The following is a 25,231-nucleotide window of genomic DNA, read 5'->3' as shown; positions in this document are numbered from 1 at the left end:
AAAATAAGGTTCTTAAAATTAAATTACTGAAGCAGGAAAAATTTCAGAAATGACATGCAAGTAAATGTATCTTGGGCTTGATACAGGTCCTTCTCCAGCAGGTCATCCCCCAGCCTGTACTGATACTTGCGGTTGTTCCTTCCCAAATGCAGGACTCTACACTTGCTCTTGTTAAACCTCATCTGGTTTCTTCCTGCCCAACTCTCCAGCCTGACCAGGTCCCTTCCAACCCTTACAATTCTGTGATACTGTGATCTTTGCTCTTCCAGCTGAACTATTCTAAATTAAAAAGGGTCAAATATACATTATATATTATATGTATATTATATTGCATTTATATATAAATTTGTTAGGAGAACTTACTTTTTTTTTTCCCTGTATAGTTTTCTTCACTTTTTTCTTTCCTTTTTTTTTTCTATCTCAATTTGTAAAAGATAACTTTTATCATCGTTGAAGGTGTTGATGTTATATCCATGAATTTCAAATTTGCCAGGTTTTATATTTTCCTTATAGTCTACCAAAGACGTTGTAATCACTTCTAAGACCTTTGAAAGATTTCCTCCCTCCACATCCTTCTCCCTACATTCTCTTACAGGAGGAATAATGAGAACAAAAAGTTTTGCCAGAATTATATTGTTTATCTAATATGCAATTTTATTTATTTATTTATTTATGGCATTCACAGTTAGGTTAGGAATTGCCTTCTGAAATACTAGAACACGTTAGTATGTTTTATGATTGCAAGAGGTTTGAGAGATCCACAAAATTCTTAAATGTCTAATTCCATGTATTCAATGTTTTTTTTTTTTTTTTTTTTTTTGTCCTTTGACTGTAGTCAAGACACACATCTGATAAATATTTCAGAATGTTCAGTCATTCCAAGCACTTTGCCTGGATTTTCAAACTGTAGATTCCAATCTGTTTTTTTTTTTTTCTGTACTTTCTCCATGAACTATAAATAAAATCTTTGTTTGAAGAAATTAAATCAGAGGAGCTTTCCAGCTCAAATAATTAATTTAGAAACTCATAGAGAAGGAAAACACCACTATTTATCACTGTGACAATCCTTCTGCATCGTGAATAAATGATAATCTCAGTGAACATGTTTAGAATGAGTTGTACTTAGGCAAAATAAAGAATTGACTCAGGAATCAGCAGAGAAGCAAATGAAACTGTAGGATGAATAAAGGTACAGGAGATAATGTTAATGTGAGATATATTCCTTAGTGACACCTTCAATTAAATAACGTGCTGTAATCAGAGATGCGGTTTTTGGTATAGCTAGGAAGATTAACTCTGAAAATTAAGCTCATAAACTAATTGTTATTGTTCAAATAACTATATATTTTTTTCTCTTTGTACTGGTTTCCTTTAAAAGGTACTAAAGGAAACATTGCAGAAAGAGTAAAATCTCTGTTCTTTATTGATTATTACTTTATTCCAAAGGTACCATACAGGATCCAAATACAGCATACACTTTAAATAGAGCAAATTGTTTTGGCTGTGTAGTATTTCAGAAAGTTTACTGAGCTAATAACCGCACAGTGGTGCACTTTCATCCTGTTAATTGCAGAATCGGGGCCTATGCTAGGAGAAAGCTCAGAAAAGAGGAGAAACAAACAGTGCCATCATCTGTTCTTCAGACTTTTGATAACAAGTTGGAATGGTTGAGAATCAGTTACTAAATACAGTATTTGTAAAACATTTCCATCTATCATCAGATAAATGTTCATGCATATTTCTGGGTGTTACTCAAGCAGTTGTGGAACAAAATATGATACAGCCCACATATTTATAGAGTTTGGTTTCAAGAACTGTAAGACTTTAAAAATCATCTTTTGAAATGGTGAACCATGATTACTATATGAATTTAAGAAAGGCCACTATTTTATCCCCAAAAAATAAAGCTTTACTCTATGATAACACCTGATAACTCCAAGAAAAAATGTCAGTGGGAGTTTATGCCCCAGTGAAATGTTCACAGAAATATATGCAAATCTGTTATGGAAACATTTATTGTAATGATGCATGTAGACAGAATCACATGGAATAAATAATATTTAAAGGAAATAATTAAACAGGCAAGTTCTGCTTTCCTTGGTGTGTCACTACTGGTGCTGGGCTTAGCGAGTGATGCTTCCCTTTTAAAGAAAAGGATGAAAAAAAATCTATTTCCTCTTAGTATCTATAATCTATCAGAAATGCAGTGACAAGTAAAATACAGTTTTGAAATACTGTACTGAATTTAAATTCTTAATGTGGCTCTGGTAGTTCTTAGATAGAGAATTCCTTAAAATTTTGTGGAGAGGAAAGAAAAGTGGATTATTATTTGGCTGTTTGATCAAGGGCTGTAAATTATTATGACTTCAGTGATTTCCCTAGATTTTTATCAATGCAAGACACAAAAAATGATGTTAGACAATTGCCTATGCTGCTCATCAATGACTGTTGTTAATAGCTCTAGTAATGTATCAGCTGATCTGGAACAGAGTCTCTCTCTCTGGCTTGATCTGTGTTTAATTACATACACTAACATGATTTGTCTGGGAGGTGTACCATTCTGCTGACAGCTCAACAATATCCACTTAATTTCTTTGACATGTCTACTTACAAATTTTTATAACAGCAGTGCTATCAGTAGGAAGAATTTGCTCTGGAGATGTATACTTCCTTTATATGAAAATTACTCTGAAATGTCAGAACTGTTCTGACTTGGTGCTGAGGCTTCTTATTTCTCACTTTTCTTTTACTTTTTCCTACAGCTGGAAGGAGTTGAACTGGTGAATAGAATTCCTCTAGTCCCATCTGTGAGTCCTAGATTAGGCGAAATTCGAAATATTTCTTTGAGGATTACTCCAGATATTGCAAATGGAGAAATAGGCTTTATTAGCAATCTACCGATTATTCTTTCTGAACCAGAAGATTCCCCTGCTACGCTGGTAAGTAAGCCTTTTTATATTGTCTTTTGCTATGGAAAACTTATTTGGAGAAGGTGGAGTTTGCTGTATTCAGTGTAGCATTTGACAATTAATGTGAGGAAAAGCCTTCCTGTAAGTTCTGTCTTATCCTAAATATTCTCTTCTTTAAAAAAAAAAAAAAATGCTCTGAAATAATCTGTTACTGATTTCCAGAGAACTGAGATTGGTCTTTGCTTTCTGTGTAAGTATCTAAAACCAGTTAGCCCTTGATGCTCACACAGAGCAAAAGATACTGCAGTTAGTCTCTCTCACCAATTGCGAGCATAGTCATGTAAAGTAGGACTGAGACAAATCCTGAATAAGATAGATCATTTCCCATTCTCAAATTAGAACTGGCCAAACTTTTGTTTTTATTATTATTTATTCAAATAGTAATTTGCAAGGGAGTAATCGGTTTTGCATCTACTTTTGCAAGTCACAACAAATTAATGTGTTTCACAGGTTTCCATTGCATTGCATCGAGATGGGACTGATGGTCAAGCAACTGTGTTCTGGAGTTTGAAACCCTCTGGTCCCAATCAAAAGGCGGTAACACAGGATGATATAAGTCCTTTTAACGGCTCCGTGGTTTTCTTATCTGGACAAAGTGATACCACAATTAACATCACCATTAAAGCTGATGATGTACCTGAAATGAACGAAACTGTGTTATTAACTTTGGACAGGTATTGTACCCTATTCTCTATTCATATGTATCAGCTGCAGTACTCAATTTATGCATAACAGATTAGCACAGTGTTAATTACATGGTATTGCTTGCATTGTGTTGATATGTGTCTGAAGAAATAGTGGGCCCTTGTTTCAGACTGTGTATGGGTTCTTTGACTGGAGATCAATGTAAGAAACCATTTTGCATTTATTATCTAATGACTTAACTGTTTATATTTTCATGAAAATTCTGTATGCTATTTAGAAAGTTCTTTCAGTTTTGATCTTTTTTATAGCTCTTGGTTTTAACACTTTTTTTTTTTCGGAAAAATAATATTTAGTAAGATAATGGGAAAAACTAAAGTGAGAACTAAAAAGCAATGCAGAACTTTTTCTGTCAGAAAAAACATTTATAACTTGGGTGTCACTGTAGAATTAGACTTGCAGTTTATTTGTTTGATCTGCATGTTCAATATTCCTTGATAATTAGATACTTCTGTCAGCTCATAGCCCCCAGAATATCCCAGTGTGACTATTATTGCAGTCTTCTGCTAATGAGAATGCAGTGGGGTTTCTGAAGCACAGTGTTCTGGTCTCCCTTCTCATCTAGTGGAGGATTTTAGGATAACAGGCTGTAAGGGCCCTCAGGTGATACTATTATCTGCATGTGAACACTGTTCAGAAAACTTAAATTAGTTTATAATCAGGAGTCTTTTCCCTCTTTGAGTTACTAACAAGAGTGTCTTGGCTATATCGTCTGTCCTGCTTCCCACAGCTCAGTTACATAAGTAAATACAGAAATACCACCACACGTGCTCTTGTATTACCTCCTATTTGTCTAAGGTACATTTTCCACTTTTACTGAAAACATACTACAGTGGTCTGCCAGCACCAGCTTCCACACTGAACATCTACTACTTACATAGTCCTTACCTTATGCAGAAGAAGTATTTTTATTCTGTACAGGAAGCGTAGGCTAGCTCTTAGATATCCACAACAGATATCCACAGTGATTCCACATTAGCAAACAATAGGCAAGAAGCTCCTCACGCTGTTGTTGATCACTAGAAGATCCCATTTCAGAAAACATGGTTTTCGAACATCTTTATGGCACACAGGGAAGATGTTATTCCTTTGCGGGATTGGCTTGCTTGATTAAAAGGTGGCTGGTTAATGCATGTAGTTCAGAACTAGTTATTTTATTCTACCTTGGCTACTCATTACATTAAAAAGGCAATCCTTTTCAGAATAAAAACAGAGACTATTGCAAGCAGTTCTCCGCTTTCTTTCTGTGGGAGAAACTGGTTTGTCTCAAGGAATTTTTTTAGAGTCTCTGGCACAAAGGGGGAAACTAGGATTAGAAATGATGGTTCAAGTTTTGAGTGTAAGGTGGCCAAGAATGCAGAGTGGTATTGAGGTAAACAAGTAAGTAGATAGAAGTAAGCAGCATGAAAGGGTAACTTTTTTGATTCACGTGTGTGAAAGTACAGTTTTCTGCCATTTATCCTGAGTTACAACTGTAGGCTATACCTTGAAAATGGTGGCTGCAACAGGGATTGAACTGGCAGCTGAACAAATACAACCAGTGTTCTGCTTTTGCTGTGTATGGTGCAAGCCGTAGGCTCTGTTGATCATGAAGTGGATGGTGAAAAGTGTGCCAACAGTAAGCAGCTTTCCCACACTTGGCAGGGTCAGAGAGTGAACCGAGGAACAGGTGGTCTGTCCTGGAAAAAGAAGTAAGCAAGGAGGAGATAGAATCTGAACTTTTCTCTAGACCTTGGTAGCATCCCTCACTTCAACTAATTAGCAGAAGCCAAGAATGAAATGACTGCAGAGATCATCCTTTCAGTACTAGACATGACTCTTCAAATTAGGGTTGAAGGATACTGGCAGGGTTACGTGTACGCCCGTGCTATTGCTTTCAGCCTGGTTGGTATTTTGTGGACAAATAGAAGATTTCAGTTTCCGAGGCTGGCAGCCAGCACCTCACAGCAGTAGTGAATGAGCATGAAAACAAAGACGCACTGTGCTGTAGATGTGCTTGTACTGTTCCGTAAATTGTAGCATAAGTCAGCGAGAAAAGAAAGCATGTAAGAACTTTAATGAAACTACAGACATAGACATATGTTCATAAGCATTCAATGTATTGCAATTATTAATAGCACGGGTAAAATAATCAAAATAATTAGTTCTAACAAGGATGTATTATTTACGGCTTAGTGGTATTGTCAAGGCAGTTCAATTTTAAATAAGCTTTAAGTGCATCCATAACTATATTTTTTCCAAGCCATTAAAAACAATGTTATCCTTTCTTGCTTTATGCTCTCTATACTTAGACCACAGATATTAAAACTAGCTCTGAATTTTGTCCACAAACTGGAGGAAAATGTATAACATGAAAAATATGATTCCAAAGAACACAGATGAGTAATGATGAGTAATGAAGGAGCAAGAGAGTCTTGTATCTGCTGAAGCTTCTTTATATTTTCTTTTTTTAGGAGCAGATTCAGGTTGAATGCCTGCCCTATCTGAATAGGCCTGAATTGAGACCAAGCATAAATAAAACCAGATGTCTGTAGTGAAATCTATGTGAGAAAGGAAAGACCTTGGTCTTCTTGATGAATGTAGGTGGAACAGGCCATGGAAATTGTGTGTGTGCTTTGTGAGAGCATATATGCATACTAGGGCTGTTCATTTTACCTGGTAAGCACAAACAGAAATCAGTTTTTTTTAAATCTGATTGCTGTTTTTTCCTTCTACACAACGTAATCTCTCACTGGCAGTTATCAGCCCCCCAGTTAAGGTGCAGACAGCTATCAGTTTGGCACCTGGCACAACCAGAGGGCCAGAACCTGCAGGGTATGTGGGCTGGGGACGTGGCCTGTGTTTGTGCTCATGAGTGAGTGGTGGTGAGACTGAGAACTTGGAGACTTTGGGATCTGGGGATAAATCACTTTTATTTTGTGGAAGTGATAATCAACAAACAGACAACTGTTTAGGCAGTCCTTATGCTCCAGCATTTTTTGAGTCTTAACTCATGGAAGTTAGGATGCCAGAACAGATCCATATGCATATGTTACGACATAAATCTCATTTACTATATATAATAAACTGAAGCAACGTTATTTGAAGATTTTTATTGTTCTAGTGATTTCTGTGATGGGATACAGATTTCCATAGGCTGACATTCTGTCATCAGTTTATGTGGAAAATGATTAGACCTATGAGTTATGAAGTAATTTTTTGAAAATTACAAATGTAAAATACAGACTTGACTATTTCACTGTGAAATATCTGGCAGTTTTTAAACATTTTTGGGTTTTAGAGGTTGCTACATGTCAAAAAGTTAGAAAAGCATAGGAGGGCCATTTAAATCACTGTGTAGTGTTGATGGACAGGGCTTAAGGGTTTATGTGTTGTGGGTTACTCACTGCCATACTGCTTAATGGAGCTAGGATTTTCTCCTTACTTGGTAATTCCCTTTGGTTAGTGTCTGTTTCAAAACCATATCTATCTTACTTATGTAAATTTTCATAGAATCACAGAATAGCTTGGGTTGGAAGGGACCTTAAAGATCATCAGTTTCCAACCCCAGTGCCATGGGCAGGGATGCCACCCATTAGATCAGGTCGGCCCACAGCCTAGTCCAACCTGGCCTTGAAAACCTCCAGGGATGCCTCAAGGGTTTGATCAGACTGCGTTTTAACGGGGAAAAAGTCATTTGAAAATAGTAGAATGTTGAAATGAGTGCGCTGGACACCTACTGCTTGTTTTCATTACTTCTCAAAATAACAACATATCTCTCCTGCTATGACTCAGAAAAATTAAAATAGCCTCAAAAATCAAATAAATGATGGATTAAACCTGGAGAGAAGGTGTTTCCTCTGATGAGAGGCACTATGGAAAGTCTAATGTGGCAAATCCTACTTTAATGCAGTTCTTTAGAGCTAGAGCCTGCCTCTAATTAAATCAGTAGATAATCCTGAAAAAATTGAAGAGGGGGTGAACACTGAATGCAAGCAAATTGAGTAATGTTCCACAAGCAATTTCACTTCCCCCTTTTTGAGATACCCTGATAGAAAAGAAAGTCTTTTAGAGAAGTGTGGTTTAATAATGACAGCCATGTAGATTCACAGTGGAAATTAAGTTTCTCATGTGTCTTTCAGAACACTCAGGTTCTGCAGAAATTCCAGATTTTGTCAAAAGTTATTAACTTCAAAGCTATTTTTCATTTATTTATTTAATTATTTTGTGGTTCTAGTTAGTTCTTAACATTGAAATTCTCATGGTACCTTAAACTTAGTCAAAACTCTAATTTCTCCTATTTTCTTGTACTGCATGTTTAAAAAAGTGTAAGAAACATTTTGAAGCTCCTGTCAGTTGTCCTAATTCATCTGTAGTTCTTGCTACATAATAATTATGATTTTTTTTACTGAAAGAATTTCCCTAATGATCAGTCATTTCACATTAGTCTTGTTGTATAAGAAATGCTTTACACACTTTGAGGTTGTATTTCTTTTGGCAGCATCATAAGCATTGCCAGGGTTTACTGTCTGTGACGATATGAAACTTCATGTCCATACATAGCCATTTTACAGGAAAAAATAAGCTGAGGATAAAAACAGGGAAGTGGCTTTCCCAGTGATTGGTATCACCTTATTCCTGGTCAAGAGTTCTTTTCACTAGCTGGAGGAGCTGCTGGCCACGGTTAAGCCACCATGTCAAAGCAGCTGTTTTAACTTTTATTGCTGCTTCTGAATAGCCCTCTTTGTCCTGTTTCCATACTGCTGTCAGAGGAACACCTAAAGAGCTGGTTTCACATACCACGAGGAGTGAAACGGGACTGAACTGGACCCGTGTAGTGTCAGGCAGTCTGGGAGCATCTCCTCCGTGGTGTAAGGGTGGTATATGAACGCCCCTCTGTTCTTCGAGGTTGGAAGTGCACGTGGCAGGGGATGGGGCTGGTGTCCTGGCAGCTCTCTGGTGGCACGGACCCTGTGTCCAGCCCCGTAGCTCCTCCGGGTCGATCTGAGCTGGCTGCTGGAAGTATTATGCAGCTATTTGCTGAACGCTTCACCTTGCCTGGTTTAGCCCTGTATGGACTTAGGTTTAGCACATGAAGAGTACACTGAACCGAAAAGCAAGCATTTGGATTAAAAGGATAAAAGTTTGCAGGATGTGAGTATGATAATTGCATTACAATGTAATTGTTCAAAACAATAGAATTGGGATTTTTTTTTTTTTATTATTCCTAGAAAAAAGTAAACCTGTGAGAATACTTTACAACAAACATTTTGGATTTAAATTTAAAATGTACTTTCCTAATTTATCTTTGTTCTCTTAATTCTTCTTTTTTTTTCAATACTATTTTTTAAAAATTTCTTGTTAGGGATATGCATTCTATGTTATGAAAAGTTACATGTATATGCCTTAGAGTATAGATATAAAGAATACTACTGAGTGCACCATTCTTCGAATCACAGAATGGCTCAGGTTGGAAGGGACCTTAAAGATCATCCACTTCCAACCCCTCTGCCATGGGCAGGGATGGCACCTACTAGATCAGGTTGGCCACAGCCTCATCCAACCTGGTCTTGAATACCTCCAGGGATGGGGCAGCCACAGCTTCGTTCATTCATTGTTTGCTTAACAGCATCTTGGAGCTGGAAACCTAAACCTAGCTGCTTCTATTAAGTTTCTGCATAGGATGTTTTATGACTTTTTGGAGAAGTAACTAACATTACTGTGCCAGGGCAGTGATAGCGGTCTGACCACTCATGATATCAGCCAGAGAAAAAAAATGACCAGATAATAAATAAATAAACAAACAAACAAACAAATAAGTAAATAAATAAAAGGATCCAGGTGTTCAAGATGGGGTTTGTATGGAGAAACCACCTGAACAATGTTCTTTTTTACCAGTTGATGGACTGAATTTTACTGGTTGCTTCCTGACCTGAAAGCTGTCTAGGTTTAATACATATCAAAAGCTCACTTGATATAGTGATTCATTTTTATTTTCTGTTGTAAATTATTTTACTAACAGCTTAGCGATATAATTAAATTTTAGCATTACCAACTCTGGAATCTTCTCCTTGATCTTTTCATTGTGTTAATATTTTGCTGTTTTTTGAATGCTTTTGCATGTTTCTGAGGGAAGGGAGAATGTCTCAATATATACCTAGCTTCAGTGAATATCAATAACAAATTTCAATTAATTCAGACTTCCTATTCGAAAGAACGTCTGTGAATGTATTTACTTCTCAGAATTTAGAGTGAACTCTTGTCTGTATTGAATTCCAAATTTAAATTATTTTTGAGATTAGTGGAGCCCAATTATCACCTTACAAACACTGTTTTAATCTGTTTTTGGTGCTTTGATAGACGATACAGTTTTTGTATTTAATGTATTTTTGATTAAGAAAGCCAAAATACATGATTACTATTGCAGAATAATGCTGCCCTTTTGACTGACTTCATGTGGCAGTTTTGTTATAAATGCTTGGTTGAAACTTGATTTAATTTTTTAACCTTTTGATTAGCAAATACCTTTTCCTTTCCCCTTTTTCTTTTTTTTTTTTTGTCCCTTTATTTCCTTGTCCCCTCTTTTTCCCCTTTTTCTCCTTCTGCTTCTCTTTCTTATATTTGTATTTATGTTATACATGTATATATACTACTTTGGTAATCTGATTAACTAAAAAATTGTTGTAAATGAGGTTTGCTGTGATTTTGTGCCTAATTACTTTTCCTTGTGTACCCATCAGTACTCTTTCTGTGCTTATCTGTTTTTATCATTACTTTGTCAGACTGATGAAACACCATATCACAGAGGCACGTAGATGTATTTCCCTAATAAAGGGTTATAATCGTGGATGGCTGCTGCAGTTGTGATCACGCAGTCAGTAATCAAGCTCTTTGAGGAGGGCTTGGTAGGGAACACCTTGAGTGGCTCTTGACATGCTGAATTGGTCATGGGGTCACTCCTCCTAAGTGGGAACTGCCCACTTGCTGGCCTTTGTCAACAGGAAAATGCCAAGCAAGCAGGGTTCCCATAAAAAGAACATTATAAACTTTTGGAAAGTAAAAAGAAAGCCTTCTTTTTTTTCTTTTTCTTTTTTTTTTTTTTGTCCCTTTTGTTAGTTTTTTGTTCTTTTATAAGATGGGTAGTATTGAAATTTTAGTAAGTGGCACTTTCATTACTTTCTACATCCTCTTTTTTTTTTTTTTTTTTTCCTCTGTGTTGACAGGGTAGAGACAGAAAGGTTTGTCGTGTTCTTTGGGTAAGTGCGGTGAACTGTTTTCTGTCCTCAGTGAATCAATGCTTTGTTTTAGAAGTGGTTGGTTTGGACAGAAACTGTCTTTATCATTTCTTTCCCCCCCAAGAATCACGTCTCTGCATCTCTTCAGACAACGCATGCTTCCCCTTTGGTGTTTCGTTTGATGGCATGGGGTTCTTGCTTGAAGGCATTTCTTTATGTAGGATCTGTGAATGATGAAAGTTATGAATGCATGGCTCAGTGTTTGATATTTGAGTGTTTCATGGAATAATGAATTAATTGTTTTAAACTGCTACAAATACAGTTTGCCCCAACTAAATGGCTGAACTGATTAGAGTTACAGAGTAATTTTCTCTAGTCAAAGACAAGGAAAGTTATCTTGATTTAGACTAACATGCATATAATTTATATAACACAGGTTATTTTTTCTACCGACTTTTTTTTTTTTTTTAAACATGTAACAAACATGAGCACGTTACTCTATTAAATAGGTATTACCTATTTTGCATCCTGTACCCTGTCCTGTAGACTGTGCTACAACAATGCTAAGTTGTTTTTGTGTGTGTAGGTTCCAGTTACTTAAAACGTGCTTCTGGACACAGTTCTGGGCCTGATTTCAAAAACTGGATATAATAGATCACATTTCTTCATGAAATAGTGTTTGATAAAGTCTAGGTTGTAGCACAGTGAAAGCACAAAAATATGTACAGTATGCAGGACCACGATTTCATTGAAAAATACAATACTGACAGGAAACGTGAAAGATGCAAAGGAATCTAAGTACCTAAAACTACATGTAATAAATCATATGCAGACCATCAATCTGAAGGTGTATTCTTGATGCATCCTGCAATAGTGCTTCTCTGGAATTTTTAATATAAGAAATTTAAAATGATGAAAATTACTGCTTCTGAGGAAAGGCAAGCAAGTAATATGCAAGGTTCATTACTGTTATCAGATACTGCCCATTCCTGTCACAGAGTACGATCAAGATGGTGTAGGAGAAGCCCAGAGAGAGAAATCCTTTACTGAGAGGAATCTGAAGTATGCGTATTTGGTCAACGTACTTCATTCTTGCACCATTCAGCATGTGCTTTAAAGGAGTAATGAGAAAGGGGAATGAGTCTGAGCTACTGAGAGCAGGTCCAACATTTTGTAGAGTCAGACAGGGATCCTACAGGTAGTCTCCACATCTACAGAAGGCAGGCTAACACAGAGCTGAGGATGAAATCCATGGTATCGAGGGTCAAATTTCTGCCTCTTTATGTCAGTAGTAAACTTTGACAAACAAAGCAATAATGGAAATTTATGCTTTTCAGTGTAATCTCAGCATAGGTGATTTTGGAATTTCCTTTATACCTTGATCCAAGTACAAAGTAGTTCTGAATTTAACTAACTTTTTTTTTTTTTTTTTCCTGGCACTATTCTGTTTCTTTTCCTGTGTGTTGTGTGCATGTGTTATCAAAAACAGACAAACAAACAACAGAGTTACTAGCTATAAAAAGCTAATCAGAAACAAACAAACAAAAAGTTACTTCAGAGGCAATTATTTATTTTATTTATTTATTTATTCATTTTTTACGAATGGATAAAACATTCTGATGTTGTATCATTCTTAACTTGTTTTAATCCTTGTAGGTAACTGTTGGCTTTCATAATTTATTCATAAAATTTGTCAATATCCTGATCTCCTCTGTATGGATTTGCTAAACAGAGTTGCAACTTGAAAAAAACCTCTTACCTTCCTTTCTCAGGGTCAGTGTGGAAAATCAGATACTGAAATACGGGTTTACTACTTGTGAAATTACAATTTTGGAAAACGATGATCCTGGAGGAGTGTTCGAATTTTCTTCCTCTTCCAGAGGTCCCTACAGCATCAAGGTAGCTATCCGAGTAACGTCACTTAAACATTACAGACGACTTAGTTCTAACAGAGTGCTAGAAAAAGATTAATTTTATTTTTTTGCAGGAAGGGGAGTCTGTTGAGCTGCAGATTGTTCGCACTAGAGGAAGCCTCATCAGACAGTTTCTGCGCTACACTGTAGAACCAAGAGATAATAATGAGTTTTATGGAAGCACAGGAATTCTGGAGTTTAAGCCTGGTGAAAGAGAGATCATAATTACTCTACTGACAAGGATGGATGGGATTCCAGAGGTAAGAATTAATATTTTTCTCTCTTTAAATTGCATTCACATACATATTTGTTTGTCACTTACTAAAATATAGATGGTTTCACCTGTAAATACCAGCAATTTTTCTGTAACATTTGAAGGCTTTCTTTTTCTTAAGTGTGAGAAATAGATAGAGGAGGAGTGACTGAAAGGCCTATAAGATAGTCAAGCACCATATGAAAGCACTTTATATCAATACAAATCAGGTCTTGTCAGTCTTGCCTGAATATTCATTTCTCTGATATCTCTATTGTTTTGTAATCCCAGAAATCTGCACAATTTGAGGCATGTGTCTGTTGCTTTTCTCTTTGCTTTCTGCTTTTCTGTAGCTTGTTCCCTTTCCTGTGCATCAGCCATCCTGGATTCCATCAGGAAGTTTGCAAGGGTTTGATTTTACCACATTTATGTTAACATAAATTTTAGCTGCTGTGATTCAGCATTTTTTGCTGCCTTTACATGCACATTCCTATGCTGTATTTTGCATAAGCAGTTAGTTGTGTTTGTCTGATCCTGCTAATGAGCTGATCTAGGAGTAAGATGTCAGAAAGCCAGCTTTACAAAACATAAAGGTTTTAGGAAGGTTAATAATCTTTTTGTAGGGCCAGGTGGTCATCAGTCATGGATTGAAGGAGGGATGGAGGACCATATGATGAGGAAATCAGGGGATCACAGCAACTCCAACTTCAATTGCATAGGCTGCTGTAGAAATTCAGGTTTCTTTTCCCTACATACTCCAAAGAAAGGAGACATAAGAAGTCTGAACTCCACTACAGAAGCCAGGAACATAAGTTAATCTAGTAAAACTTAGGCACTAAAACAGCGGGTTATTTAATAGTTCCATTCCCAGTTTTTACTAGTTCATCAGCAGGCTGAGATAAAAGTATTTCCCTGCTTACAGCAGTATTATTAGACTAGGTAAGTCATCCTGCTGAAATGCTCAGGCAAAAACATACGAATTGTAGTGTCAGGACTAAAAAATAAGGAGGTCCTTTTATACTCTTCTATCTCCAAGAGTGGCCAAAAGCCACATACATGAGCAGGACATATATAATCACTTTCCTCCAGAATGCCATCCCAGCCTCCAATGGTGGGCAGTCCAAGGATGTCTGGAGTAATGGATGGTATCTTTGGGTGCCTTCAGATTTTCTTTCTGTTAATTGAAGCAGTTACGCTTTGAACGCAGGTAAGGTTTTAGCATCCATGACATTCTGTAGTACTGAACACCATTGTTTAATTGAATTGTATGTGAAGAACCAGTTCATGTGTGTTTCTTTACTGCTAACCACCAGCCAGTTTCACTGAGTTCTCCCCAGTGTAGAGTAATGCTGTTTTCTAGATAGATAAATGCAATATTTTTTTCTAATGTTCTCTGATACTTTTTTGAAAGTACCATGTCCCATTAGATTAATAAAGCCAGTTGATCAATTCTTTCTAAATTAGCATGCTGTCCATGGTTTAAAAATCTTTGCTTTACCTGTTACAAAGCCAGGAATCTTAAGAAGTCTTGGAGGAAAGAAAATTTACATTTCAGAGTGTGTTACAAACATTACTTGTGAAATTATGCGATTCTAAATTAAGTACACAAAATAAGTCCCTGCTTATAATAATAATAGACTTTTGGAGAAACTGATGCTTTTAGAGATAGAAAGTTCTAACAATTTCCTTTATTTGATAGCATTATACAAACGTTTATTGCATGTAGAATGTGTGTGATTTCATTTTAAGTTTGTATCCCTTTCTGCCTGATGGGGGACTGTGGACTATAGACCATTTTGTTTTTGATGTGGATGTTGAATATGTATTTTTGTTCTGACTGAGTTTCCCTCTTCTAGCTGGATGAGCTATATTCTGTGGTACTTAGTGGCTACAGTGAAATGCCAGGCAAGTTGGGGAATGCCACAATGGTCAATATAACCATTTTGAAGAATGATGATCCGCATGGTATCATTCAGTTTCTACCTTACGAACTAACAGTAACAATAAGTGAAAGCAAAGGAGAAGTCATCCATACCGGTAATTCCTTTTTATTAGAGTTACTTCTTTATCTGCTGTCTGCTTCTGCAAGTCTTATTTTCCCTGTTCTAGGATAACAGAAGTCTAGGAGACTTCTTACTAAAATCTCCACTCAGGACTTTACAGATTGGTACAATGCCAAGCAAGATGAGCAGCGGAGAGTGAAGTGGAGAAGTATGGGTGTGGAAAAACAGAGGGATTAACTGAGTAAAAAGGATTGCTAGAGAATTTTCCAGACAGGAGGGATGGAGTACTGATGTATGTGCAAAGTGCAACGTGGAGGTAGTAGCTCTGTTTGTGGAGAATGAAGAATGGGGTGTTATATAAGAGAAACATAGAGTTAAATCTTCCTATGGGTGATTTTAATTGATCTATTCAGTTATCAATTACTTTTACAGGCAAGAATTAACATGTGAAATTAAAGCAGTTTGCACTGCTTTAGTAATCTGTCTTTGTGTGTCCTTTTCTGTAGCACTCCAACATGTTACTGGTTTCATAAGAAGTGAAATTGGTTATTATTGTATTTCCTTTTTCTCAGTTTCAGATGTTTCAGATGTTCCTTTTTGATTTCTGTTGCTCTGAATATGCACACTGACTCTGTTTATGTTTTTTAGCTGTTTACAGAGTTGTAAGAAATCAAGGAAACTATGGAAATGTTAGTGTGTCTTGGGTTGTTGATCCAGCATGTACCAATGACGTCTATCCAGAGCAAGGGACTATTTTATTTGATAATCTGGAGTTTTCAAAAAATATCACTATTTACTCACTGCCAGATGAGGTAAACACTTTTACAGTGTTTTGGGGTGAGAATATGGGACAAAGAGTAAGTACTAAAACATTAGAGTATAAGGAGAAAAAAGGAATGTGTGTTTCTCAAGAGCCTAATAACTTGTAGGAAATATCAAAATACTTGGGTAGAACTGAGATAATGTCTGCAAATCATAGAGAAATTTCAGAAGCTGTGCATACCTCTAAACAAAAAAGGTAGAAGCTGAGAGTAATTGTACTGTGGTAAAGTTATAGGAAAGTTTGACTGAAACTCGTATCTTGATAACTGGAATCCTAATTTCAATCCTAATCCTATATGCTGATAAATTTGAAGTAATATAAGAAAGATTACACCTAATGATAAATAAATAAAGCTGTAAAAAAAACTACATGTATCAGAAACATAAAACTGGAAGGTAACTTTTGGGTCATCTGTGCAAGATAAAGAGGAAGGGACTTACTTACAAAAACTGTAGATGGATGATAATTTCTGTATAACTGTATGAATTATCATCCCTCTTGAGACACATAAGGACTGACAAATAAAAACAACACTCAGAAATCTCTGGCTTATTAATCCCCCTAACTTTTCATTTTAAATTCTTCAGTGTTTTGTATGCTAGAAATTAATGTCTTAATACTTTCAGGTGCCTGAAGAGGAGGAAGTATTCACCATCAGTTTATTCAATGCTACCGGTGGAGCCAGGCTGGGCAATGTAACCACTGCAATTTTACAAATAACAAAGAATGATGATCCCATTTATTTTGCAGGTTAGATATTATTGTTTATAAATGTGGAATACATACACTACCTAAAACGGATTTTTTTCACAAACCAGATCATTGCGAAATCGTAATCCCAAAAGAGCAAGTGGAAAAGCTCCCCAAACTTTTTTTTTTTTTTGTATTTAATTTATATTTGTTTCCTTCAGAACCTTCCCATTTTTTTGTGTGTGTCATTTTTCTCTTTGTTGATGTTGAGATCAGTTAGGAGGCAAGGTACAAAATATTCTCTCGTACCTGAATTATTTCCTACCTTTATCACATACATCTTATTGTTTCATTGAAGAGGAAGATCCTACTAGAGAGAATTAAGAAAACAGAGCAAATGCAAGCAACTCAGGCTTGAACTCAGACAGATTTGTTGCTTTTGTATTTTCAGAACCTGTGACAGTGAGTGTTCAAGAAGGAAGTGTTGCAAACTTTACAGTCCTAAGGAATGGATCTGCTGATGTCGCTGTTGTTGTCCAGTATATTACTGTTAATGGAGATGCAACAGCTGAAGAGGGAGACTTTGTTCCCAGTGGAAAGAACAGTGTCATTTTGTTTGATGTTGGAGAAAGGGAGCAGAATTTATCTGTGTATATCAACGATGATGATACCCCTGAAACTGATGAAACATTTTATATTATCCTTTTCAATTCTACAGGTAAGTCTTCCTTTTTTTTTTTTTTTTTTTTGCTGGCAATTTCTTAGTATCTTGGTCTTATCATAAAGCAATATTTAAATGCCAAGAATTATACGAATAATGTTTGCTTCAAGATTTTTATACAATAAATGCATACTGTGTTTGAATTTTCATCCTTAATTATTTTATTGGAAACAAAAATCAAATGATAGAGTTGATACTTTGCCTGCAAAAACAACTGGAGTGAAAGTCCCTTTTCAAATATAAATGCTCCAAATTAGATGGACTTCAATACAAAAACACAAAGCAAAAAAAAAAAAAACAAAATTTAGTACCCAACAGTCTTAGGAAAAGAGGTATTCTTTTAGTTATTTTTTTCATGCTCCAGAGTGTATTACAAAACTACATGATTTTTGTAAAAACAAACAGAACTGCCATATTTTGGAGGAAGGGTATGTAATTGCTCTATTTTATTAGTAGCGAAAAGTATGCATACATTTTTTTCACTCTGAGACTATAGTTTTAAAAGGCTTAATTTGCAGAAAAATATATGTCACAATTTACCCAGGGGACCACCTCTAAAGAAAGGATTTATTACCTTAGAAATAACGTATTTTTGTTTATTTATTTATTTTTCAAAGTTTACACTTAAAAAGGAATGACCAAAATTATTCAGCCCATTCCTCACGTTTTTGAAATACATATCTTTTAGAATAAATTATCACTGTTATGTAATATACATGAGAAAATAAAAGTGAAGTATAAGAAATTCATAATTTTTCCAGAGCCCTAAGTATTTAATAAAGACCCTCCCCACACCTAGCTCCAACAAAACTCATGGTGTTGTGGGAGAGTCATTTGCAATTGTGTTATCAAATTTTAATTTACTGCCCTTCATTTTTTACTGTTCTCTAGTTGAGAGGTAATAACAGGCTCTGAATCTGCTGCAAATCTTTGCAATGCAAAGCAAAGCTGTATTGAATCAGCCATTGAAACCTGAGGGGCTGTAATTTAATAAAGCAAAGAAAGATGATGGCAATTAACCATCAGACTATACCTTCAGATTGTGTGACACGTTCTCAAAGTAAAATACCTACCAGGTATTCAATTCAAGATTAGGAAACCTAAAATTAGATTTCTTCATCTGTAAGCACGCTAAGCATCTTAGTTCTCATTACAGTCTCTGATGGTCTTAGTCTTTAGCAGTCGATAAGACTGAAGTGATTGAGGTCATGCTACAGTGGACACCCTGCGGCTGGCCTGTGAGTTTCTCACAAGGCAGCATTGATCTTGAGTTGAATCCTTCCCTGAACATTGGTAGCAGGCAGCCAGAGGTTGACAGGGAAAGCAGTAATTTGAGTATAAGGCAGCTAAGCTATTTCCCAAGGTCGGCTGGTATTCACTGTAGTACCCAGGTCTCTTATAAAATATCAGACTAGGGAAAGGATTAGACAAAACCATTCTTCTTCCTTCATAAGTTTTCTCTTTTGTTGTCTCTTTCTACTTTAATAACTTTCTTCAGGATCTACTGGTAGCTCCCAATACTACCCCATTGGGAACATATCATGGCTTTTCTCCTAGCACATGGGGAATGGGTATCCATAGCCTCCTTTTTCCTCTAAAATGAGCATCATATAGTTTTACAGCCATTCTAGAATCACTAAGAATAAAGAATATTTCTATACATATTCCTGAAAGCAAAAGTTGGTTTTCTTTCTATGATTGGTTACATACAGTGGCCTTGACTGTTCTGAAATTTTTTTGGGGACTGTTGTTCCTGAGAGAAAATACAAATAGAGGTATATGAAGTTAGAGGAATAAGCACATTGTTTAACGTGGAACAAAATTTAGTCGGACACTTTCAAAGAAGACAAAAAATGGGGTGGGTGTGGACACATTATGTTCATCTATGGACAATGCAATGGAGTTAGAATTAACATCCCTTAATATTTACCTGTACTAATATGCACACTGAAAGCCTGCTAGCTTCCCATCTACATAATAAGAATCTTATGTTTCTTCCTTTTAGATATTCTTTGATATGGGAGTGAATAAACTCTTAGACATTGCTCATAGCTTGTATTTAGTTTAAATGCAATACTTTTCTTCTAGGTCTAAAGAAGGTCGGGGCTCTCTGAATACCTTACTCTTTTATTCTGTACCTCTGAATATCTTATTCTTTTGACTTGTCCAGATGATCAAACAGAAAATGTTACCTCACATAACAACTACATGCAAGGATACTGTGTAGTAAGAATCACATCTTCTCAGTTCATGTCATTTTTCCTGAAAATCTTACGTCTTGCTCTCTGGATGGTACACTACTTAAATACTTTTACTCTGATTTGCCTGCTGCTGAATACCTCAAATTCTGTTTTTCACTGACTTTTATAATTGTCCTTTTCTTTGTATAAAAGCAATTGTAGTGAGTAGAAAACATAATTGGATTTAGAGTTACCTACATTTCTGATTCCAATTTTAATAATAATAATTGTCCTCTTTTTTAGGAGATACAGTTATCTTTAAGGCTGGAATGGCAACAGTTATTATTGAAGCAAATGATGATCCTAATGGAATTTTCTCTTTGGAACCTTTAGAGAAGCCAGTTGAAGAAGGCAAAAGTAACATTTTTTGGTAAGTAACGTTTAAAGAATATCTTTGCACTCTTTTGGAACTGGTGTATGTGGTACTTTATAAATAGCACTTTGATTAAATCAAATGCACAAGTGTGCATTGATAGAAGTGCACTATAGAAAAACAGTTTTACAAAATTTTGGATTAAATGATTTGTAATGTGTTGAAGACATCACCTGTAATACTATGGAGTACACAGTAAATATTAAAAAGTGCACAGAAGCTCATGTTGAAATGTAACTAAATAAGACTTCAGCATTGATGTTCTGTTATAATCTCAGGAACCTGTAGATACAGAAAAATCTGAATGATTGAGCACAATATAACCTAGGCTGACAGAAAAAGAAAAAAAAACACTCAACAAATAGCTAAATAAAACTGTGTGGCACTAGGTGGCTTTTTGTACCCATCTTTGAAATTTTCAACTGCAAACTACTGTATTCTTTCTTTCTGTTTTTGTATTTTTTTTTTTCTTTTATCTGTTAATTACAGATTGAAATCTATACTTAAAGTCCGGATGTGACACTCTTCATTAGTCTGACCTTTGAAAGTATTTTCCTTTGTGCCACCATGATATATTGAAGAATTAGCAGGGTTAAAAATTGAATGCACTTGGCATCTCGCCTTGTTACATTCATTTCATAAATTTACTATGGGGTTTTAATTGGATGAAAAAATGATTTTTCGTTAAGAAATCTTGAGACAGGCTGTAAAGAGAAGTTAGGTCACAATAAATGCGATAGTGCAAATAGTTAGGGAAGAGGTTCTTCTTGCATTTAAAAAATCATCCTTTTTTTTTTGTCTGTTTGTTTTAAAGCCTTGAAGCAGATGCTTATGGCTGTGAATTGGTTCTTTATGCTTGTGTCAATACATCTGAAATATGAATAGTCTCAAGAAAAGAGGATATTAAGTTCATTGTGTGTTTGTTGTTGTGCTGTTCACTGTTTTGGGCTTTGTTGTTTTTTTGTCCTTTATAGTCTAATCTGCAGGATAATTTTTGTGGATTTGGTGGTGTTAAGAATATTGTTTTGATGTAAACATGCTTATATACAGGTGCTTTATGGAATTATAGGATACCAAGATCTCCAACATCTGAGGAACCTGCTCAGTCATCATTGATAAAATATATTTACTAGGGATCTGTCTCTTCCATACTGTCACTACTTTGACAGTTGTGTAGCATATAAAAAAGTGGTCAAAGTAGCATGTAACCAAACCACCGAAAACACAGAGGTTTTAATGAGGTAATTGGAGTTAGTGCAGCAGCGCTACACAGCTGGGATAGAGCACCCTGGTTAACGCCACAGAAGAAAAACCTTTGGAAGCAGAAACAACGTAAATGTGTTGCTGTGGCTGGACTAGTTTAGCTGAACTAATTCTTCAACCTGATATAATCTATTTATAAGGCATTTTATGTCACCGTGCAAACCGACAGAAGCAAACTTCCTGTATGTAAGCGCACTCTTAATAAAGGCACTGTATGGGTCACTTTTTATTTGTAGTGCCTTTTTGAAATTAGTGTAATTGTGTTAGCAGATAGTTACCAAAAAAAAAAAAATCTTTTCATTTACTACGTTCTTAATCACAAATAACAGTAGATTTCTGAAAGCCGTAGAATGTAATTCTAATTTAATACAAGTGTAAGAAAAAGTTTAAGTAGACTTGATGACTGAAAGGAGAAACGTTTGTGGTTAAATGTAGATGATTCTCTTTCCTGTCTAAGAGTGTCCAAGTATATTAATTTTTAATGTTAACTTTCTGAACTATTATGCATTCATATTTATTATTATAAATTGGAATTACAAGACACAGTGATGTGTAGCTTCACAGTAGTATTCTGCATGGACCTGCGTATGCTACTTCTGTTTTCTAAAGTACGTATTCCGGGAGTAGAATTGTACTGCAAAAGTGGTTGCCTTTAAAAGGAAGGCTTCATGGAACAGTTGTAGTATATTAGCATTTTACTTTATATTACATAGTATATTACTTCTTACTGTAAGGAAGATTACAGTAAAAGGAGTCTCCACATTTTCCTTTTCTACTCAACGCTGATGCATGCCTGCCAGGACTCTCATTCTTTCTGTATCACTGAACAGGATTTTGAGACACAGAGGACACTTCGGCAATGTTTCTTTGACCTGGCAGTTGTTTGATAATAACTCTGCACTGAAGCCAGGAGAAGAATTCTATGAAACTTATGGGACTGTGTGCTTCATGGATGGTGAAAGGTCGAAGTCAATAACACTACGTGCCATTTCAGATAGAATTCCTGAATTCAATGAATTTTACATTCTAAAGTTGGTGAATGCTTCAGGTATTGTCTTCCATATCACCATTTCCTTCATATCTGGTAGAAAAGAGTTATGTTTAATCAATCAAAAAGAAACCAACACTAGAAAGAGCATTGCTTTGAATCATGTCTTGATATCCTATGCTTTTCTGGTAAGGTTTTAGGTCTTATTTTTCATTTAATCTTGATTTCCATATATAGAGAGTTACTCAGTTCCCGAATTACTGTTAAACACATTTTGGTGATCTGAACTTTAAAAGGGATGCCTCTTGGTTTTTGAAATTAAACTTCTTAAAGTTCAGAAGTTTCATTTCAAAAACCAAGAGTTCTGAATTTCAGATACATAGATCTCCATGCACAAAATATAAAACAAAGATACTAACAAAGAAATAACAAAGGTATTAAAGGTTATGTGTGTCTACCATAATAGAGGTTGCTTTTTTGTTTGTTTGTTTCCCTAGAGGAGGTAAAATACTTGTAGTTACCACTTCACATGACTTAAATTACAACTTTAAATTGCTACTGGACACATTTCCTAATCTGGATTAATTCCACTTTAGTACTATTCATGGTCTTCTGTGCTCTGATACAAGTGAAAATGTGTGTTGGCCTTTCCTGTAAGTGAAGTCCATACGGATGTACAAAAGATTTCCTGCTTATAACAGGTAGATCACTGTACACTTTGAACACGGAGATTCTCCATTCACAACATGATCTTCATATCATGAATTCTTACTGTGCAAAGATAGATGACTAACACCAGGACTGGGCAGCAGTTTTAACACACAACTGGTTACTGTTTCTGCAAGGTGTATGTACTTCTGTATCAGAGGCAACAGGCAAGATTTTGCCATTCTCTATTCCTGTAAGTCTTTGAGCAATACAAGAATTGAATTTGGCCCCCATGCTTATCAAACGAATCAAAGGTAACCTACCTTATTGGCTAATTAAGAAAAGATGGACCTTGTCATGTTTCACCTGAAAGACATCTGTGTGTTTTACAGCTGAAAAATAGCATGTGGGTTTGTTTTCTACTGAAATTACATCAGCACAGTGTTTTAAGAATAATACAATTAACCTATGTAATTTTCAAGTTAGATCATTTGCTATAAGTCCAGAGGATCTTAAAGGAGGGTTTGAGGTTTTTTTAGAAACTTGTTTTATTAAAAAAAAAAAAAAGTACTTTGAAACTTTTTTCTGAGTGTGTTGTTTAATCATTAACTTTTACTCTAACTTCTATTACGCAGGTGGGTCTCCTGGTCCTGGTGGTCAGTTATCTGAAACCAGTCCTACTGTAACTGTCATGATCCCTTTCAATGATGACCCTTTTGGAGTGTTTGTTATAGATCCAGAGAGCCAGGACAGAGAGATAGTGGAAGATACTCTTTCTGAAGATGACCTTTCCTATATTACGGACTTCACCATCTGGAGACAGCAAGGCACCTTTGGTGTTGTCCGACTAGGTTGGGAAATACTGTCTAGTACCTTCCAAGCTGGACTGCCATCAATGGTAGATTTCTTGTTGCTTGGATCATTCCCAAGCTCAGTACAATCACAGCCCCACATGAGGCGCCATCACAGTGGAACAGACGCTCTGTATTTCAGTGGAAAAGAGGATGCATTTGGCATTATCGGTCCTGAATACCCATAACAATGGAAATAATGCAGTAACCAATTTTACATTTTCAGCTTGGTTAATTCCTAATGTCAGTACAGATGGCTATATAGTTGAAAAGGATAACGATAATGGGACTTTATATTATGGTGTGAAAATTCAGACAAATGATTCTCATGTTTCTGTAGTGCTTCATTATACAGCATTAGGGTCCAATATGACATACATGGCTAAAACATCAGTCATGAAATACCTGGATGAGAATACTTGGCTTCACGTTCTGATTACTCTGGATGAAAGTATAATTGAATTTTACGTTGATGGAATTCTAGTTCTGGGAGGAATGAAGAGTCTAAAAGGAGAAGCAATTCTTGATGGTGAGCCTTTGCTATTTTTCTCCATATATAAAGCTCTGAAATGCATAGTCTAGCCACTTCAAAGGTGGAAGAAATACACTGAAATGATTATATCTGTTAAGTTAATTGAAAGGAATGGATAAGAATTCTTTGAGGATTTTCAGAAAGCCTATGGAAATTGTGTGAATGTTCTAAAAAATTCAAACTGCTGCGATGTTGAGTGAGAGTAGAGGACTATTAATTGTATGGTGTACTATTTTATTTCTGCTTTTAAAATTCCAGGTTGAAGTTTAAGAAATCAAATTTTCCATTTGTAAAAAGAATAGTACTTCTGCAATTAGTAATTTCCATCACACTTGCAGTACTGTAGCTAAGCTGAGAGGCTGAGAGGTTTTTTTTTTTTCCCTCCCTCGGTTTCTAGAACAAATATATGTGAAATGCAATTATGCTTTTATTGCTAGAAGGATATGTCTGTGCTGTAAATTTTCTTTATTAGTGGGGATGGCGTGTGTCTGGGGATAATGCAATAGTAAGGCAAGTATGTCATCTCTCTCCGTTGAATGTTGGGTAATACACAGTGGTGTGCATAGCAGCCCAGTTTTTCTCAGCATCCTCCACTTTGTGCCCTGGGACTTTTATCAGTTCCTGTGGTTGCTCATCTCTACAACTGCCACTCAGTGTCATATGTATGACAATACACTGAAGAGCACAGCTTTTTTTGTTTGTTTGTTTTCTTTCGTTTTCTGAAAGGCAACTGAAAACAGCTGATGTGTGTGTTTTAGCACAAGAGCATAGCATGGCACAGAATAGGATAGAGTAGGAATGAATATGAGGCAGCTGTGATCCTATAGTTTGGAGACAGAGAAATATAAATGCTGTTGTAAAAAGAGTTTGGAATTTGCATGGAATTACAGTGTGGTGGATGAAATGGATGTCCAGAAGGGTTAATGCAGTAATCATGAGTATCATCAGAATGGATCAGCTGCCCTAGCAGAGGGAAACAAAGTAGGATTTGTTCAGCAAAACAAGGGCTAAAAGGGGTTGCAGTTCTGCTCTGAAAATCTGTGGAGGA

At 35.9% G+C, this 25,231-nt stretch overlaps 1 protein-coding gene across 1 annotated transcript in view; it reads left to right on the top strand.

Moving 5' to 3' along the window:
• The window catches only part of LOC125180597 (adhesion G-protein coupled receptor V1), a 248,473-nt gene that overhangs the window by 183,612 nt on the left and 39,630 nt on the right, over positions 1–25,231 (top strand). Inside the window, 13 exon segments of the mRNA XM_066985287.1 lie at positions 2,763–2,939; positions 3,420–3,643; positions 10,874–10,906; positions 12,658–12,784; positions 12,873–13,058; positions 14,908–15,088; positions 15,703–15,866; positions 16,504–16,627; positions 17,019–17,285; positions 19,772–19,898; positions 21,995–22,212; positions 23,436–23,836; positions 23,838–24,180. Of these exon segments, the coding sequence (XP_066841388.1) occupies positions 2,763–2,939; positions 3,420–3,643; positions 10,874–10,906; positions 12,658–12,784; positions 12,873–13,058; positions 14,908–15,088; positions 15,703–15,866; positions 16,504–16,627; positions 17,019–17,285; positions 19,772–19,898; positions 21,995–22,212; positions 23,436–23,836; positions 23,838–24,180 (2,572 nt within the window).

The sequence above is a fragment of the Anser cygnoides genome, chromosome 31 (genome assembly GCF_040182565.1).
Source record: "Anser cygnoides isolate HZ-2024a breed goose chromosome 31, Taihu_goose_T2T_genome, whole genome shotgun sequence".
In the NCBI taxonomy this organism is placed as follows: Eukaryota; Metazoa; Chordata; class Aves; order Anseriformes; family Anatidae; genus Anser; species Anser cygnoides.
Note: the sequence above shows the minus strand (reverse complement) of the source record. Positions and strands in the feature narration are given on the sequence as shown.